The sequence below is a fragment of the Artemia sp. Qi Xiang Cuo genome, chromosome 19, assembly GCF_049724085.1.
Source record: "Artemia sp. Qi Xiang Cuo chromosome 19, ASM4972408v1, whole genome shotgun sequence".
NCBI classification, from domain to species: Eukaryota; Metazoa; Arthropoda; class Branchiopoda; order Anostraca; family Artemiidae; genus Artemia; species Artemia sp. Qi Xiang Cuo.
This window is the reverse complement of record NC_142812.1, coordinates 48,967,015-48,987,339: the sequence shown is the minus strand read 5'-3', so window position 1 is coordinate 48,987,339 and position 20,325 is coordinate 48,967,015. Positions and strand designations below refer to the sequence as shown.

General features: G+C 35.0%; 1 protein-coding gene across 1 annotated transcript in view; it reads right to left on the bottom strand.

Annotated features, from left to right (window-relative positions):
- Positions 1-2,589: 2,589 nt before the first annotated feature.
- LOC148940938 (uncharacterized) overlaps positions 2,590-20,325 on the bottom strand; it is a 584,432-nt gene continuing 566,696 nt past the window's right edge. Inside the window, exons 4-6 of the mRNA XM_089105116.1 lie at positions 16,310-16,431; positions 5,199-5,285; positions 2,590-2,818 (exon numbers count right to left, since the gene is read on the bottom strand). Of these exons, the coding sequence (XP_088961242.1) occupies positions 2,590-2,818; positions 5,199-5,285; positions 16,310-16,431 (438 nt within the window). The remainder of the gene's footprint in view (positions 2,819-5,198; positions 5,286-16,309; positions 16,432-20,325) is intronic.

Sequence of the window (20,325 nt, the reverse complement as noted above, 5' to 3'; positions counted from 1 at the left end):
TCAGTCACAATGTCTTGGTCTATAGGAGAAACACTTTGATAAGCTGCTAAATTCAGAAGGTATTGACCCCTGGTCGTCACTGCAGCTTCAAAAGCTACCCCTGCACCTGACGAAACCAAATTTTCTCATGAGGAGATCAAATACTCCCTAAATAAAATTCAAACCACCACTGCAAAAAGCACCAGTGGCATCAATTCAGAGCTTCTTGAAACAGGGGGCACTCCGATGATACTACTTCTACATTTGGTATTCAAAATCATATGGTGCATTGAAGTTATACAATCACATTGGAAGGAAGAAATCCTTGTGCCAGGGCTCCAGTGCAAGGGCAGCAAGACGGTCTGTAGTAACTACCGTGGTGTCACCCTACTGCCTCTTCCTGTAAAGATGTTTGCGATGCTATTACTGAAATGCACAAGAAATTTACTATATGCTTTACGTCAACCCCAACAAGTAGTATTTATACTTGGCAGATCGGCAACTGAGCAGATGTACAGGGTCAGACAGATAAATAAAATGCACTGGATTTCTACAAAAAAAACAACATATATAGCTTTCATCGAATTCTGTCTTGCCTTTCATACTGTGTACAGATGATTTCTGTGGCTAATCATAAAGTATGTGGGTCTAACTACACAGATAGTCAGCCTCTTTAAAGAACTCTACAGCGACACAGAAAGAGTCGTTGTGGTTAAATGGAAGCTATATTATTTCGTACCCAACAACAACACGGTATGTAATCAATCACAGTTTCACCTAAGCTGCTTAAGTGCGCACACGACCACATCCCTAATTAAACACACACCAGGTCCAACCTGTCGGCATCAGTTAGGCCGGAAGACCCCTCTCTGATACTGATTTTCAAGCATGATGTAGTTACCTTAAGTGACAATCTTGATCAACTTAAGCTTGCGCTTGAGAAGCTTTCCTCTGCTTCCTCTAGAGCTGGACTGCAGATCAACTGAAAGAAAACAAAGAGAATGCACATAGATAAGACCGCATCGACGTCACTTTCAGCTGTTGATATTCATGGCCTTGCTTTCAAAGTGGTAAGGCAGTTCACATATCTTGGATCAATTATATCCTCAAATGGCAGACTTGACACCGAAATCTCTGCCAGATCAACCAAGGCAAACTCTGTATTTGGACAACTCCTGAGACTTCCTCAAACCGCAAATTAGTTGCCAAACCAAAGCTCGAATTTATTACGCCACAGTTTCAAGAATCATGCCATACTCTTCTAAGGCGTGAACAAAAACTCAGATGCAGCAACAGAAAGTCGATGCTGCTCGAGTGTTGAAGAATTCGAATGATATGACAAGATCCGTAACAAGGGGATCCTGACGACTTCAAGCCAGGAAATCTCTCTAATCAAGCAAAAACCCGTTCCTTGGTTCAGCCACCTGCTCCGCCTCCCACCATGGACCACTGCAAGGATAAGCATGGATTTAAATCCCTCGGAAGATAGCTGGCGACATTCTCAAGGGGAACCACATATAAGGTGGGCAGTTGTAATAAGCCAACGCCTCCTCGGCCGCAATATCAAGCCTAATGAGGCCCTTCCCTAGCCCTAGATAGTAACACCAGGAGAAGACTGACAGCGCGGTCAACAAGTTCCCTCAAGGCCAGCAACCCTGCTGATTAAAAACATCAAGTCAGAAACCTAAGTCAAGTACTGAGAACTATACATTTCTATTTCTGTGCCTAAGGGTAATAGACATCGAAGCAGAGAAAAACACGGGCATAGACGTTAAGGGTGGATTATACTACCAGAAACTTTTCGAAGTGAATTGCTGTGCTTCTAACTTCCCTTTGAAGGAGAAAAGGGTAACCGTCAACAATCCCCACGATCCTACGACGAGAAAAAAATATTGTTTTTGTGCTTTTGCTCTCACTTCCATTCTTAGCTTGGTTGACATGTGATATCTAATTCTAACAAATATCCTGAAGGCAAATTTTAAAAAGCATTTAGTTTTTTTAAGTTTTTTTCTTTTTTTGTCGATTTGTCTTGAGTAGTTTGCAAAGTCTTCAAAGGTTTATCAACAACTATTTAAACCTATGCTCCTACCCAGCGTTAATGTTGTAATGCATGACTAATATCCACGTTAAAATCAAAGAACAACAAACAATGGTCTTGATCAACATTATTAATGTCTAATCTTGATTCCATTCAGCCAAGATCCTGTGGATTTTTAGTTAGTAAAGAGTTACAGATGAAGTGCAAGTTCGTCTTTGCGAAAAAAGGACTTATATTTTATGTTATTTATTTTCGTTTTAGTTGAACATCAATTTTTATCTAGACTCATAACTTAGTCAAACCATTGTTTCTCTTCAATAAAATAAAAGACAACCAGCAGTGAAAGATTTTTTACCATAAATAGTGTTAATATATTATTTGATTAGTGTGGTATCATTTCTTGTATATAAGTACTTTTATTTCAGTAATAAATTTTTAGGCTAAATATTATAAGTCTAACGGTGTTGCCATTTGAAATTGATAAATATTTGTACCCAGGTCATTCTGGCAGTGGAAATAAAACTAACGAAGGAAGTTAATGAAAAAACGCCCAGAAGTAGCTTTTCAAACAATTAGAAGAAATCTACAGAAAGAGCAGGAAATACGCACTTTTTGGGTTCAGTGTTCAACCTTGCTACGATCGGACGAAATGGCCAGTCAAATGTAATTGCAGTGGCACCACCGTGTGGCAGCGTATGAGTGGCTAGCACTTCAGGGAGGCGTTGAATCAAAGCCTGGCTAGCTATTAACTGCTCCTCAGGTAAAAGAAAACCTTCATAAACACCCCGTATTCGTTTTAAACTGTGAATAAAATAAAGTATAATATAAAAATTATAAAATATACAGATAAATAAAAACTCAAATATAAAAATAACTAAATTAATATCATGCATTCAATATCAACTGTAAATAACATAAAAAATAAATAATATAATATAAAATCAAATAAACATAAAATAATTAACATCATAAATAAACGTTCAACAACAAAAATAAAAATAACAAAGATAAACACCGCGTATTCAATTTAATTTACAAAAGTAATGTGTAACGAAGTAAAATAGTTTATTTTTAATTATACGGCATTAACTAGTAATGACAAATATGAAATAACAATGAATTATCATAAATTACCATAATGAATTACCACGAATTACTATAAATTACAATAAATTAACAACCTGATCAACCGAAATAACTACACACGGATAAAGAATATGAATGTTAACAGCATAATAAAGTGCAAAGGATCAGCAAAACCACATTCCAGCTTAGCAAATTGAAAAAAATTGCTGGTGAATTCTTATAAGAAAAAATATAAAAGTCAAAATCAAAAATATGAAACGTGGGTAAATAATCAGTAAAAAAAAAAGCTATAGACGCATGGTACCCAACAGTTATAAAAGGTATAGCTTTCTTGTAAAGATTTAGTTGTTTTTGGGAGTCAACAGATTCCTGATATTTGAATTTGTATGAACAAGAACTTGTTTAAATAGACCTGGTTATAAATTTATACGACGCTTCTTGGCAACACTGACAGAAATGTGATACTGTCATGGAACATAATTTTGAAGCAACCAGCAGAAAGATCTTAGAAAATATCAGTTTCAAGGTGTAAATGGACCTAAGATGGGTTTAGGGAACAAAATAAATATTCTAATAATAAATATATAAATAATAAATAATTATTTTATTTCCAATCCTTAGTAGTGTAAGCACTAAATTGACATTTCATACAACCAGGTATTAAAGAAGATAAAACAGAAACAGCTGATTCATAATAAGAGCCAAAATTCAATAGCCTAAGAACTAAACCAGAAACATACCTTGAACCCAAAAAATTCAAAATACTGAAAGAGCCGTTTTTAGCGATAGAAGATTTCATCGTACTTCTCAAGACGTTGAACATAAAGAAACTAAGAACTAACTTATATTTTCTTAACTTGCACTTTCTAATAAATTAATTTATAAAAAAAATTAAAATTGGCTAGGATTCTGGAATTATGCTTTGGATTTATAATTTATTTTCAAAATTTATTTATATTCAAATTTATTATTTGCTACATTTTTTTTTATTTTTTTTTTTTTTTTTTTTTATTTTTTTTTGTATTGCTATTTCTTAAATGTTGGCTGGATTTCTTCTAAGAGCCATATCTATTTAGCTGCATATATATGGCATAGATGTCTCATCTTGAATGTCTAATCTATACCACAGCCTCTGGATTATCTATGTAACTGCATAGATATGTCAACTTAAATTTCATCTGAAAATGCCATATTGATACCACGGCTTCTCCTCGGAATTAGGGGAAACTATTTGCTTCCCTCTTCCTCGCTGCATTTACAAGATTTCTAAAAAAAATTTAACCCAAAAAAGCTCATGAAAAAACGAAGAGGGACAAGTTATAACAAGGTCTTTAAAAATCCCTCATTTTCGTTCTTTTGAACTGATTTGCTACTATGCAACTACTCAGCAAAAACCTAAACAAGAGCAAAAATTGGACCTTTAAACATAAAATATTAAAAACTAAACATTAAAAAAAACATAACATTAAAAAATAAATAATTTAATTTAATTAAAAAAAATTATAAAAAACGTAAAATAATGTCACGAAAACCTCGGGGTTGGGAAGGGTAAAATATATTTTTCAATATCTAGGAGATAAATTTGCGGTTTTTCATTTTTTTTTTTTTTTCAATGAAAATACCCCGAAAAATGACGAATAGGGGAGGTGGAATCGAAAGAGGCAGGAGGTAGGTAAAGCCCTCTCCCACCCACTACTCAAGCTACAGAGCCTCTGATAGGGAGCAAGTCAAAGACCCCTTCCACGAAGTTGGTCAAGGCTATTTCAGTAGGATAATGGGTTTATGGAAGGCAATTATGATATATAATTTAATTCTTTAGAGGGCAAAAAAATTCTGTAGAGGCTGGGAATAGAAACCACAGGTGCATAATATCAAACGGCTAAGGAGAACAAGAAAAGATTATATTTATAAGAGAGTCTAGTACTTCATAAAATCATGTTATTCTACTACTGATTAGTGCTTAAGTTTTGAGGCTACCCTTTATAATTACACAGAGAACCTATGGTAGAATTTTGGTTGAAGCGCCCGTCTCCCGCGTACCTAACACAGTATTTCTTTTCCAAAAACACTATTTTGGCTACAACCAGCAGCTTACCTGTTCAAGGCCTGGTTAGCCGAAGATGATCCAGTAGATTTTAACCCAAGTCCCATGGAGCTAAACTCTGCAATCAAGTCCTCTTCACTGAAAAATCCAAAATTGATTTTAAATTTAAACAGAATTTTAAACAAAAATATAAAGTGATTATTATAACTATTAACATTTATGTTTCACGAATTAATTAACCACCAATATTAGTGCATTATTCCCTTAAACATAAACAGTTATTTGGGCTTTACGATTTTGAGACGCCTTTACTAAGTATTTAAGTAAGTTTGTAACCAGCAATATAAAATAAATGCGGAGTAAAAAAAGATAAACCAAAATAATATTATCCATAAGGAAATGATAAGGAAAACACAACATAAATAACTTAACAGTATCCATAGAAACACTAATCTGGAAAAAATAAGTGAGGGGGTTACTGGCACATATTTTCCTTGGAGTATTGGTCCTCAGATCCTTAGCGATGTTGTCAAGCAGCACTAGAGGGTCGATAAGCCCAAAATGAGAAATAATCTTGTGATTTCTCTACCACATTGGCAAAATATAGCAGGAATTTAAAATATTTAAAATAGCCTCTCCCTAGCTGAAGACGGTCTTTTTTGCATATTAGAGGCTGCAAACTGGAAAGAAAAAGAATTGCAGGAGAATAAAAACTATGGTAAAGTTTACATAAGCCTTGGTGGCTGTACCTCCCTTTAGTAGGCGAGATTTTACCATTTGAGAATCAAATGCACTGCAGAGCACTAGCAACCAGACAAGCATGTAGTTGAAAGTGTATTAGGAAAAGTAATCCCAAGCCATTTCAACTTTGAGACACACTTGAGTAGTATTGAACCCACATGTTAAAAAGGAGCAGGGTTAGAAGTATTAAAACAAAGAAACTGGCATTTTGAAGCATTTACAGAAAGCTCAATCATGCTCAAAGCATTAATCAGAACATTTAGGTTCTTTGTGAGGCCTGACCTAGTAGGAATAACTAGCAGAACGTCATCAGCATAAGCAATGTAACTGAAATCAGTGTTATCTAAACATACAGTAGGAGACAGCATTCGCAAACAGTCCGCAAGCACAGTTTTAAAAATATATGGAGACAGCAAACCACCTTGCCTGACTCCCTTCTTTACTGAGATAGGCTCAGATATATAAGACATCCACTTTAACCAAACCAACGAATTGGAATACCAATATTGTAGAACTTTTGCTACGGAAGAATTAACTCCTGCTTTAACTCAGCAGTGAAGCGCTTGCGAATGTACAAGGTTGTCAAAAGTGCCCGAGATATCAACCGAGCAAAAATAAATTGGCCTTTTATACTTTTTTGCCAAGACTAGCAACTGACCAAGTATACGATGAGCTTGAGAACAACCAAAACCGGCTCTGAACCCAACTTAATAATCAGAAAAATCACATTTAGTCAAAACTTCAGGCAATACGACATACTCGAACAGCTTGCTCATGAAAAAAGACACTGTAATTGGTCGATAACTGGAACCTTTCCCTTAGTGATCTGTGACCTTTCCCTTTTTCAAAACTGATGTTACAGTTCCTAAAAGAAAACTATCTGTAACTAACAACTGGGATAAACACATCTGGAATAGGAGCTGAATGTGTGTTAATAATAATGGACAATTAATGGTGAAGTGATTGTAACACAGACCATCCATATCAGGAGCACTTGATTTCTTAACATTATTAAAAGCCTGATAGATATCACCATTAGATATTGACTATATATGGACTTACCGAAGAACTCGAGGAGCAGTATTATGCAATAAGGAAGAAGCCATAGACTGGATAGAATGACTAAATGTAGAAAAAACAAAAGTAAAATGAGCAACAACGTCAGGATCATTTAAACCATTCAGGCGGGCTTGACGCAAAGAAGATCTAAACTGACGTTTCAGATTTTGCTTAATTTTAAATATTTCACCAGACTTGGGCCGATCACAAGTATTCCGAAAGCGAAGCCAAAACCTCGCGTGTTGCTTATCTTTTTTCACATCTGGACACACATTCCATAACAGTTTTCTGATGCCAACTTCAAAACCTTCAACAGGAACTGAAACTGAAGCAGCTGACTTCAAACAAGGCACGATCTGGTATTAGTAACAATTTAAATCAATCTTAGCTGTCGGTGACCTTACAGAGTTTTGTAAAAGGTGAAAAGGCACTTTCAGGCTTGATAATAACGAGCAAAGAACATACAAATAAACTTCAGAATTTGTTCGTTTCCAATTTGGCTCATCAAACCATTAATTATGGTAAGAAAAAGGGTTATGAGCCGGTAGAGCAGGTGACTCAATTTCGCAAGTTAAAGGCAAATGATCATCCTCAATTTTATCATCCAAAACAATGACAGGAGGAACCACGAGAGATCCCCTTGAAACTATAATATGATCAAGGTTTTTTCTAGAACCATCAAGGTTATGAATGTAGGTAAACTGTTTATTTTTATTGACTCACTGATAGCCACTAGGCAAAGCATCAAAAAACAGGTCACTTCTTTCAGATTGGGGCAGAAGATTGGCATTAATATCACCAGCCAAGACCCTATTTAATCCCTGATTGGTCACTCTTAGCATAAATCTCCTGAGTCGCTTACAAGAACCAGCGAAGACAGATAGGGAAGGAATTTTCTTACGACTACATGGCATATAGACATCGATGAGGAACATATTTCCACATTTTATTGCAGGTAAATTATGATCGGAATAAATAACCTCAGGTTTTTTAGTGAGGCAAACTTGAGTTGCAAGGTCCCCAGAGGCTCGACTACGCGTTTTTTTAGATTTACGTACAAACGTGTGGGGGTGGATGACCGTTTATGAGTATCTGTATTGGCTTTAATTAGAATATGATCCTGTAGGAAAGCTATACCTTAATCAAGAAGCTCATCAATAAGAAGATCTTTTTCTTTGGCTCCGTTAATATTAAGTGAAAACGAAGCGAAATCTATTGCCACTAGCAATCATTTTTTATCCTTACTCAGAGCTTTTTTTTAACATTGGGCATCTGAGACTATAGGAAACATAATTTCCCCCGCAGTTGGCGCAATTCGGGCTTTTAGTGCAAGGATTATCACATGTGTTACAATGTCCACCAGCGCACCGTGACCACTTTTAATTCATCGATGAGAGTGGGCAATTTCTGACAATGTGGTTCGGTGATTGACATCGTTAGCATCTAGGAGGTAACTTCTGAAAACGTCTAATTTTAAAAAACTCGTATCCCAAACACGAACCTTCGTTTATAGCTTTATATAAGGCAGCATCGTCTAGAAATTCAAGGCGGAAGGATCCGGAACTTCCAATTTTAGTTCCATCAACGAGACCGGGAATCATACTAATAAGCTCTTATTTTTGCACAACAACAGGGATATTACTCACAATACTAAGCACTTTTTGATTAAGGAAATAAGTGGATACGTTTAGCTGACTAATTGCAGCGGTGGTGAGAGAGACGGCTGAGTCTTTATCTCTGGTATGGACTACCTACCTTTTCTTGACAGGATCGGATCTCCCCCTTACGATACACCCATGACCATTCAGGGTATCAAGGGTCTCTTTGAGCTCAATAGGATCTTTGAGGTCAGTAGGTGGGTTTTTTAGACTAACAGCATAGGATGGTTTTGAAGAGACAGTGCATTCTTGCATTAACGACAGAGGACATCAGATTGTTCCAGGCAGGGGAGTTCTCACACCCTCAGACAAAGCGCTTAGCTCAGACAAACAGGAGTTTACACGGCAACTCAACGCACAAAAAGCATCAGCAGGAATAAGTGATACTTCATAGAGATGACGGATAACAAAGACTAACAGACAACATCATCAGAATCATATTTTTCGATAATATTAACAAAACCAGTGAAACTATTAATTATTATATTTGTTTTAACTCTTTTAGGCTGAATTTCCGTAGCATGATAAAACTTAGAAATTTACTTCCTAAATACAGAATCCTGGGCGAGCGTGAAAAATTCAGACACATGTTTCTTCATAATATTTGCAGAAAAGCCTTTTTCGATACTGTTTTTGACGAAATTCAGAACAGGATAATAAACGAGCATCCTAGCGGTCCACGCCATCAGCACCAAATGCTAAATACCTACAGAATGAAGGAACCTAAGAACAAGGGAAGTGAAAGGACTCCCTCAGCTATTCCCTAGAATTTACGAGTAACTTTAAACCAGTAGGTACAATGCGTCGCTTGCGAGACATTCTTTCCTCTTTTCTGCTTGTTCTCAGTAAGCTTCTTAGTGATATAAAATCGAAACTAGCGCTATGAGAACTAATAGTTTAGATGGCATGCCAACCTACCAGAGAAAAAAAATGGCACTGGTGAAAATACCCAGGGCAAAGGCCTTATTCTAATAATTTGAGAAGGTCTTGCAAACACAACTTGACAAAAAAAATATTTCTTTAAAGGGTAAACAATAACAGGAAAAGACCTCAAAATAATTCAGAGACTTTTTCAAGTTACCATCAAAGATACAAACTCAGATACAATAGCATTAAATATACATCCATATAGATCCATATAGATCCTACAATGATGATTCAAATGAGTACCCATAGATTGCAAGAAACTAATGAAAGACCCTTGGGTTTTTTATGAAAAGCCGCTCTAACTTCTGGAGCAGGTGATTGAAAACAAATAGAATGAAAAAAGTCTATCAACCTTTAAAAGATGCCATAGATATGCAATTGTGACTCGTTATTAGCTTCCATTTCATATGAATAATGAAGAAAATAGATAATTTCTTAGATCCAGTTTCTGCCATTCCAATTGCGACTGGACAAAAATAAAAATATAGAAAAACAGGTATAACATTTAAATAATACACTGGAACTATAACAAAAAGTCGGTTTTTTATGCTAATTAAATAAAAAAAACAAGTTTTTTCATCTAATAGTAAAGAGTAACATTAAAATATAAAATGATACATAAGGTATATAAGGGGGTTCGCCCCCACGTCAAAACCTCGCTCTTTACACTAAAGTTCGCATTTTGTACCGGTTCTTTAATAATGACCCCTGAATCACAAAGGCCGCTTAATTAGAATAAATAGCTCTTTTGAAAGTAATAAAAATACTTTAGCGTAAAGAGCGAAGTATTGACGAGGAGGCGAACCCCCTCATATATGTGATAATTTCTGTTCGTTTCAAGTTTAAATGTTGCTCCTCACTTTCAGTTGAAAAAACTTTTATTTAATTTTTGATCTGTTTTTAATTAATGCTGGGAAAACAAGTGCCCCTTCATGGTAAATTGTCTTCCCCCATGAAAAATTCCTCTATGGAAGGCTCCAACCCGGTAATTCTCCCCCCCCCCACCACCACAAGAAAAAATCCACCCTGAAGATGTCTCTAAACGTCCTAATAACCTATACTATATGTAAACTTTGGGAAAGTTCAGAGCTTGCGGCCCTTCCCTCAGGTGACTGTTGGTGATTAAGGTGACTTCAGAGACATAGTTATTGGATTTTTGACCCTACTGAGCAAAAGGGCTCTGTAAAAATTTTTACCCAGGTTTTTAGCGAAAAAATGAGCGTTAGGCCTAGTTGCCCTCCAATTTTTTCTGGTCTCTTAAAAGAGCACTAGAACTTTTAATTTCAGTCAAAATGAGCCATCTCGCAACATTCTAGGACCAGTAGGTCGATACGATCACCCCTGGGAAAAAATATAAAAAATAATAAATAAACACACATCCGTGACCTTTTTTTCTGTCACTCAAAATATAAAAGTCCACATTTTTGCAGATAGGATCTATAAACCTATACAGTAAGGTTCTCTTATACGTTAAATCTGATGGTGTGATATTCAGTGAGATTATATGACTTTTAGGGTGTGTTTCCCTTTTTTTCAAAAATACGACAAATTTTCCCAGGCTCGTAACTTTTGATGGGTAAGACTAAATTTGATGAAACATATATTTAAAATTAGCATAAAAATCCAATTGCTTTGATGTTATCAAAGTTCTGCTTTTTAGAGTTCTGGTTACTACTGAGCCGGGTCGCTGCTTACTTACAGATCGTTACCACGAACTGTTTGATAATAATGAAAGCCCGGACTTTTATTATTAATTAATCGAAATATTATACCCGTTTTTCTAAATTTTCATTTTGCGGTATTTTTGCAAAAATAGATGTACTTAGACAGTCCAATCATCATATTAATAGTCTACTTTGAACACGGTGACAGATATCTAGACATAGTATTTAATGACACACTTTCGCAGCAGTTGGTTTGAAGGGGTTTTTCGAGGAAACAATGGTGAAAGTCCAGACTTTTATTATTATTTCGTCGAAATATCATACCCGTTTTTCTATATTTTCATTTTGTGCTATTTGTAACAAAATAGGCGTACATACATAAATTCAAATCATCACATTCATCGTCTACTTTGGACATAGTGGCAAATTTCTACTTTGGACATAGTGGCAAATTTCTACTTTGGACATAGTGGCAAATTTCTACTTTGGACATAGTGGCAAATTTCTACTTTGGACATAGTGGCAAAATTCTACTTCGGACGTAGTGGCAAATTTCTACTTCGGACATAGTGGCAAATTTCTACGTTGGACATAGTGGCAAATTTCTTCTTCGGACATAGTGGCAAATTTCTACTTCGGACATAGTGGCACATTTCTACTTCGGACATAGTGGCAAATTTCTACTTCGGACGTAGTGGCAAATTTCTACTTCGGACATAGTGGCAAATTTCTACTTTGGACATAGTGGCAAATTTCTACTTTGGACATAGTGTGGCAAATTTCTACTTTGGACATGAGTGGCAAATTTCTACTTTGACATAGTGGCAAATTTCACTTTGGACATAGTGGCAAATTTCTACTTCTGACATAGTGTCAAATTTCTACTTCGGACATAGTGTCAAATTTCTACTTCGGACATAGTGGCAAATTTCTACTTCGGAAGTAGTGGCACATTTCTACTTCGGACATAGTGGCAAATTTCTACTTTTGAGATAGTGGCAAATTTCTACTTTGGACATAGTGGCACATAAATTTTAATGCACTTTTGCAGTAGGTGGCATGAAGGGGTTTTTTGGGGTAAACAATGGTAGGCTATCCATTCTGATTAGTGGACAACTCCAGTCTACATTCATGCAGAACTCGCCTATTCTCACCTATAAATGCCAAAATAGCCAACAGCAACATGGTGTCCGTTTTTATTTTTAATGGGCTGAAATAATTAAACAAACAAAAGTGGCCATTTTCTAAATCCTCATTTCCTGCTCTATTAAACAATAGCTCTATAAACAAAAATGTAACGAGTAATTTAGAAACTTCCCACGAAAACGCCGTCTTCTTGGAAAAGCCCCTACTTAACATTTAAATTTTATCCCATCCAAAAAAAGAGGGTTTTGTGGTAAATCAGAAATGTGGAGGTCAGAGGTGAGGTCAATTTTAAGAGCAGTAGTTAGTGTCAAAGTACAAATGGTTGTTTTTTTACGGGAAAACCTACTTTTTAAAGTTTTTTCATGGCGCAAAGATGATAGACACGACCAGTTAGATATGACAAAAGCTACCCAATTACCAAAGTATCCCCCTAAAGCTGCGCCCTTTCAGCTTTGTGTTTTAAGTACGTTTAGTGAGAATCGATCGAGGGAGATTCGAGCAACTAGCAGTGGAATGGCGAAACAAGCTGCATCACACATTGGCCCAATTTCTTGATCATGTCGGTGATCAACACTAGGTGAAACAAAACATGTAGTTTATCGATGAGAATCGGACTCAGCGTCAGAACCAGTGATCTAGTGTTCGAAGTGAGTAAATTTCGTAGGAAGAGTGCCCAAACCGTTGAACAGAAGGACAATTATAAGTGAGATCTTTGAATTCACTTTCTGCTTGATGAGGTACCTCTGTGGACGAGTTAGAAGGCCACTGCTTCGACTTAAGTCTTAGAGTGGCGAAGACAAAATGCATAGAAAAGCATAGAAGTCGGTAATGACTGTCCTTAGGTACTATTTCCTATGAAAGACAACATAATTATTTCATTGAAATGCCAACCATAGGATGTGAGGTACCACGATAATTGCATAGAAAAGTTCCTTTATCTATAAGTCTAGAAATAATTCTAGAAGCAGCAGCACGTGCACCATCATCAGGCAACATCTCACTGACTATGAGATTATCTACGGGCTTCGCAGATCTCATTCAGTAAAACTGTCTACTGTATTCCTTCTGTATGTTGTATACGATAAATCCATAAACTATGTGAAAGTGGTGGGTTCCCTTATATGTGGCTGAGAACCTGATGAAATTGCTGTTTCAGCAGCATATCTTCCAGAATTCAGCAGAAAAATAAGTACTTTCTGGTAAGGATCTGTATCAACCACTTTCCTCACGATTTTTTCAAAAAAGTCAGAAATTTCGTCATAAGTTCCTACTCATCTATGAACATGCGAGGCATTTCCGATCTTTTTGGTGGCTTGGACAGGTTAGACACACTTCTAAGCTTTCTAGTGGCTTGGACACTAGAAAGCATCACAATCAATCTATTTTCCCAAATTTAATCATTTCTACCACTTTTCTTTATACTTTTTGAGCCGCCATATGGTGTATCATGATGAAGCAAAATGTGTTAAATTTCGCCGTACTTGCTTTATTCAATATTTTAATCACATAATTTTAATTGTGCGCCTTTTATTTATTTAAAAAAAAGAACAAAACGGAAAAAAAAAAAAAAAAAAAAACCAGCCAAAATGTACCAACGTGATTTTTATATTAATGTGTAACAAGCATAGTTATAAAAAAATACAACTTCCACACAAAATGAGATTTGCACCATAAGGAATGAACCAAGATTTACAATATAATTAGGACAATCTCTAAATAAATTTAAAAAGTTAAGTTATCATGAAGGAAACTCTAAAGAGATGTAAAAATCAGTTGAAGTGACTGAAAATGTAATATTATTTGAAGTTAGAGTCCCCTAACTTCTGCTAAGTTTGTCTGAGCATAAAACAAAATATACCACCAAAAAAACTAGTTTTTTGAATTCAGAATACTGTTATTTTATTATTCGCTTACAATTACACAGCTTCAGAACATAAAGTGGGCAACGATGTTCTCGTAGGATAGTTTTGAGCTTATAGGCTAAAATCAAACTGATGCACGCGGTTGCCAGCCGGTGGGCCACAATACTCGGAATAACCACCATCTATTAGCCAAGAAACCACCCTAAAATAAACTGCAATAGATGTGTACCTACTCCTGAAAGGTCCATGTCTCAGGATTAAAGACTAAATAGAATATTAAACCATGTAAAATATCCTTGGGAATTTTGGGCTAAAATGTTGGGGGCCAAAACATTTACTTTGGGGTTAAATCGATGATTAAAGCCCATTCCGAACGGTAACACCCATTGAAATTAACAAATGAGAATGCCAAAAGTAAAGAATCAGACAAAAAACTTTTATAGATAGCACTAGAAGCGTTAAAAACTTTCTAAGAACTAGTTCGTTAAAAAAACATAATAGAATGTCATCGTATAATAAGAGATATGTAAATACTCTACAAGACAATATGATTAAACATTTCTGACGAAACTTTTTATTAAGAGGAATTAGATCATGAGGGAGATATTGAGTTTATTTCTCCCTATAAAAATTTGTACCCCTTCCAGACTTACCAAGGAATACACCTATAGTACCTTTATTAAAATACATGGACACCGCCAACAAACACAGGCTTCAACAACCAGTTGAAGCTGTCACTTGATTTACAAACTTCCACGGCCAAGGATTTGTCTATCCTGAATAGATTAACAACAGAAACCCTTGACCTTTCTTCAGATCAAATTAAAAAAAAATGAATCCTTATTAAAAGTAAAGATCGAATTCAGGACGTGAACCGAGCAGAAATCGCCTTATACGTAACATCAAACCTAAAACAAGCAGGAATTACATAAAGGCTATATTCATAATTACTTATTTATACATTTATATAATTTAATCATATTATATATAACTTTAATTGCATATAATTTAATTACTTTGAATAAACGTTTATATAATTGGATGAATATAAATATACATTTACATACAATTTTATATGTTTTATTATTACCTTGCCAATTTTATACCTTACCGATTTTGAATTGAAGTTATCAAGTATTTTGCAGTAGGTTTCAGCAATACATGGCTAAATGTAGAAAGAGAAAATCCAAGACAGAAAGTCCAAGTAATTGAGAGGCAAATATTTAAATGGCTGCACGGATAAATGGCAGGAGTAAGTATGACTCTCTTATTGGACAAATACTAGGCAGGTTAGTTTTTGGAAAGACACGCCTGCCTAGAGTCTCAAGCAGGTTGACCAAGAATTTAAAATTGACATAGGACCGTTAGATTGCCTGGAATGAGAAGCAAACAAGGCACGCCCACCTATGGTCTTAAGAAGGTTGACCAAGAATTTAGAATTGACATAGAACCATTAATTTGCTTCAAATAACAGGCAAACAATCGTTTAAAGCCATCTTCATCTTCCAAATAGTATCTTTTTGTTGCCTAAGCTCAGCCCCACATTCTGAGAATTCAATTTTTAACAAATGTTTAAAATTTTTTGGTCACTTGCCCGAGACTCTGGGCGGGTGGGCGTCCCCAAATATTTTCCCAAATTCCTCTCTCAATTTAGCACTTTTTCACGAATGCCCAACGTCTCCAATCACTTTCCAAATAGTATCAATTCATTGCCTCAGTTCAGTCCAGCAATCAGAGCATTTTTTTTAGTTTTTATTTTTTTGTTTTTTTGGTTTCTTAAGAACATCAAAAGCCAAAATATAACCATAGTATTTTATAAGCTACCGTTATCTTGGATATTACAAATAAAAAAGACATTTCGCTATTTTTGATAATTGTTTTTTATTTCTAGATATAAAGAAAATAAAAATCAAAATTTTATATTTTAATTTTTGCATTTTATTTTCCACAGTCCATACTTTTATTTCCTTATCAAACTTGACACAATAACAAAGAATAAAAAGTACACAAGTCTGCACTTTACCCTATCCGGACTGAAAATCTGAGGATCCCATAATACGAGCAAAGCAAAATTTTCTAAAATAATAAAATCGAAATAAATTTACCAGAGAAATCTTCTGTTGAAGACCATCTTTTCAAAAATTTCTTGAATTAGACATTCGTCACCAACAGGAGCTGATATAGTATAAACCAAACTTAATGTGTGAAACAAAGACATGTCACTGGGCTGGAATAAAAAACATAAAACACTGAGTTTCAGTTCATCCCATCATCTTGTGAACTTTCAGAGGCCAATTTGATTAAGTCCCAAAAAAACTCCTTTACAATTAATAATAAAGTTCTGAAAAAGATCTTGTAAAAACTAGGGAATGAAGTTACATAACATACTATTAATCCTTATCCTTTATATAATCCATTTTTGATATTAATCCTTGGTTTAAAGGAATATCCTTCTGAGTATAAAAATCTAGAAGAAAATCAAGTGGTAAACACACTAAAAGGGAAAAAATATAAACATACATTCAGCAATTTTTGTCCTTGAAGCGGTCATATTTTAATATACTGTTTGGCAATGCTTAAAACCATGTGATCATTTCCAGTAAACCGAAACTTTCTAGAAACACCTTTAGAAAGAAACATAAATACTTACTTACTTCTTTCCTAAAGGTGTATTATTTCAGATTTATCCACTTATAAGATTACAAATTTACTTCATTTTAAGCGGTGATAAGAAAAGAGAAACGCTATTTTAAAATATATTGGAATATATAAAGATATATCAAAGTGCATATAATTTGCACTTTGATAATAAAAAATGACTGGATTGTCAGTTTAATAAACATATACTGATATTTATTCCTTGAAGTTTTAATAGTTTCTGATTTATTATAATAAAAAAATGAAACCATTTTAAATGTATTTTGTTTTCAGTAAAGTGCAAATTATGATCTGGTCTTGAGAAGACAGGGGGGTTGTCAGCCCTACTCATGTTAATTTTTGCTCGTTATAAGTTTGACTCAGTTATTTATTTTAAATTCTGTCCGTCTTGATTTTCATCTATTTATTAATGGTGATTTGTGGTAGTTTTACACTTGAAAATTTATTTGAATTTATTTCTGTCCATTTTTGTCTTAATGGAGCTATTTACTTTTCTTTGAAAAACTTGTTTTGTGGAAAAGTTTTTAAAACTAACTTCTGTTCGTTTTATTATCGACATAATCTTTTTCATGAAAAAAAAATTCTATTTTTCGGTTTTTTTTTTAAGAATCCGTAGTTTGGCAATCTTTTTGTATTTTTAAAAAACCTTTTTCGACAATTTTTAATTTTGACAAAAATAATATTGTTTAATTTAAGTTTATAACTCCTGAAGTAGACCTGAAAAACAAAACCTAATATCCTTCCAAAAAACGTTCATCTATGCTGTTTGACAACTTGGATTTACCTACAATCTTAGGATTTATTTAAATTGTAAGAGCTAAAGGAGTAATAATAGTAGCCCGAAAGTTTCAAATTAACACCCCAGTCCTTCTCGGTTATATTGCTGAGGTTTCTTATTGGCAAACATACATAAAGTATCTTTTGATTTAATTTTAATGCAACATTTATTTTCAAAGCATAATGGGCCAATTACATAATTAGTGGGGCTTGAAAACCCAACATCCCTAGAGACATAGCTGCTGGACTGTTCTACTATGCTGAACAAAATGGCTGTCTCGAAATTTTGATTGGATGTGTTTAGAAAATCAATGGGATTGGGAGGAAGGCTGCTTGCCCTCATATCTCTTTTTACTCTTAAAAAGAGCAGTAGAACTTTTAATCTTGAATCGATTTGGCTCCTTCAAAAGGTTCAATGACATTTCTAGCTCTTATAGAGCGGCTCTGCTTTTAATATTGCTTGTATGCCCTTTTGAAAACCTTCATGCATGTAGTTTTTTCATTATTTGAAACTCCCCCTAAACGTTCCCAAAAAGTTTATCTTTAATATCCTTAGCGTCATTAGTTACAGTAAACGTAATGGTAGCATAGATAGTATATATATATATATATATATATATATATATATATATATATATATATATATATATATATATATATATATATATATATATATATATATATATATATATATATATATATATATATATATATATATATATATATATATATATATATATATATATATATATATATATATGGGCATAGTATATATTCGATTTAGTTCCATACAGTTTCAACATTTCCCAAATTTTTCGCCTCAATAGCCTTAGTTTTATTAGCAGCAGTAGCAGTAGTAGGAGTAAAATTAATAGTAGTAGCCGTATATTTAGTGGCAGAAGTAGTAGTAGTAGAAGAAGTAGTAGTAACAGTAGAAGTAGTAATATCAGTAGAACCATTAGCAATAGGACACAAATATCTTCTTTTGGTCCGTTTAGCTTTCCCCATAACAAGCCCTGTTTTTTTCAACTTCACACGCCAGACTGTTCCTAAAATACTGATTTTACGCTGTTTTTAAAAATTTTATAAATCCGGGTGTTTTTTTCGGATCTAACGCCCCCCCCTCAAAAAAAATAAATAAAAATCCTTGAAAATTTCACCTTCATCCCCTAAAACATGATTGAGTGATCAAAATGCCTAGAGGAAAAATGTGTTTCAACTACCATTTTTTTTTGCTAATGAAGACAGCCTTTTCAAAAGTTTGTAACTAAATTTTGAAGACGAGACACGCAAGTTATTACACATATCTGTGGTGCGAATCTTAGTTTTTTAAGTTAATCAATTCCCTGTTATATGGGGTGTCTTTGTTGGTGTGACAATTAAAATTATCCAAGTGAAAGTGCCTCAATTTGTAGGCATTGTAAAGAGGATTCTTAGTTCTCTAGATGAAAACGAGCTAAGCCGAATAGCTGGGTGTGAAAAATCTGTTCAGTGCGGTGACACTAGAGCCTTCAAATTATACTACCCTATTCGTGCTGATTGGGACAATGCTATTGCCAATCCCCTTAAGATCTACCCTCAGCTATTCCGGGTTGAGGAGTTCCGTTTCCTGCCCCGGCGCTGCTTTAAATGTCACACTGTTGGTCATATTGCTGCCAACTGCAATCAACAAGAAAAGTGCTCGCATTGTGGCAGCACTTATCATATGTCTTCAAGAGTTAGCCCGTGTAAAAAGCCCCGAATGTGTTTAAATTGTATATCAAAAAAGCAAAATTGCTACCACGCCTCATGCCCATTCAATTAAGCACAGCCGTCTATGCCTCCTGTATCATGATGGGTTACTAGGTGTACTTTTGGAATATGAATGGTAAAGTGCTGGACAAATTACCATTTCTTAGTGATCTAACCACGAAATACGACCTTATTTGCCTCCAATGACATTTTCTCATGGAAGCCAGGGTCAACTTGCTAAAATTTTCTTCAGATCATCATTATATTATACAGCCAGCACGCAAATCCAGCAACCAGAGACCCCCTTCAGGAGGGCTTGCTATAATCTCCAATTCTGGTCGCGTCCCCCCTGCCTGTCTCCTGCAAATTGAACACTTCCAGCTTATTAAGTGTGGGGATTTCATTGTAGCCAATCTTTACTTGCCTACTAATTACAATAATATTGTTTCGGAGCAAAAGTTTGCTATCGCTTGCAAGAGACTCGGAAACTCAATAAAGGAAGTACTAAGTGATGGCTTCCCATTAGTGATTTTGGGGGACTTTAACTGTAACATTGAAGACAGCAGCAACTCTCTTGCCCAAGTGCTTCTAAGTTCACTTCCTAATGAATTTAAGCTAGCCACGAAAAACAAACAATATTCTTTTATAAGTGTCTCTCAGTCTGTGTCTAACATCGATCACGCTATTAGTTATAATGTTGAGCTACCTACCGTACAGGTAGGACTTGACGGAATGTACTCAGATCATTTGCCCCTTTCTGTCACTATCCCATGTACTGTGAAGTCTTACACGCCGAAACCTGAAGCGGATCTCGTGAGTGACTGGAAAAAGGCCTCCCACTCTTTATTCCAACAAAAGTATGACGAAGTCCTCGGAAAAATTAAGGTTCCGTTTAATTTGCTCCAGTGGAATGCTGACTTACCTGATAGTGAAATAAGACTGCAATTAAACCTAT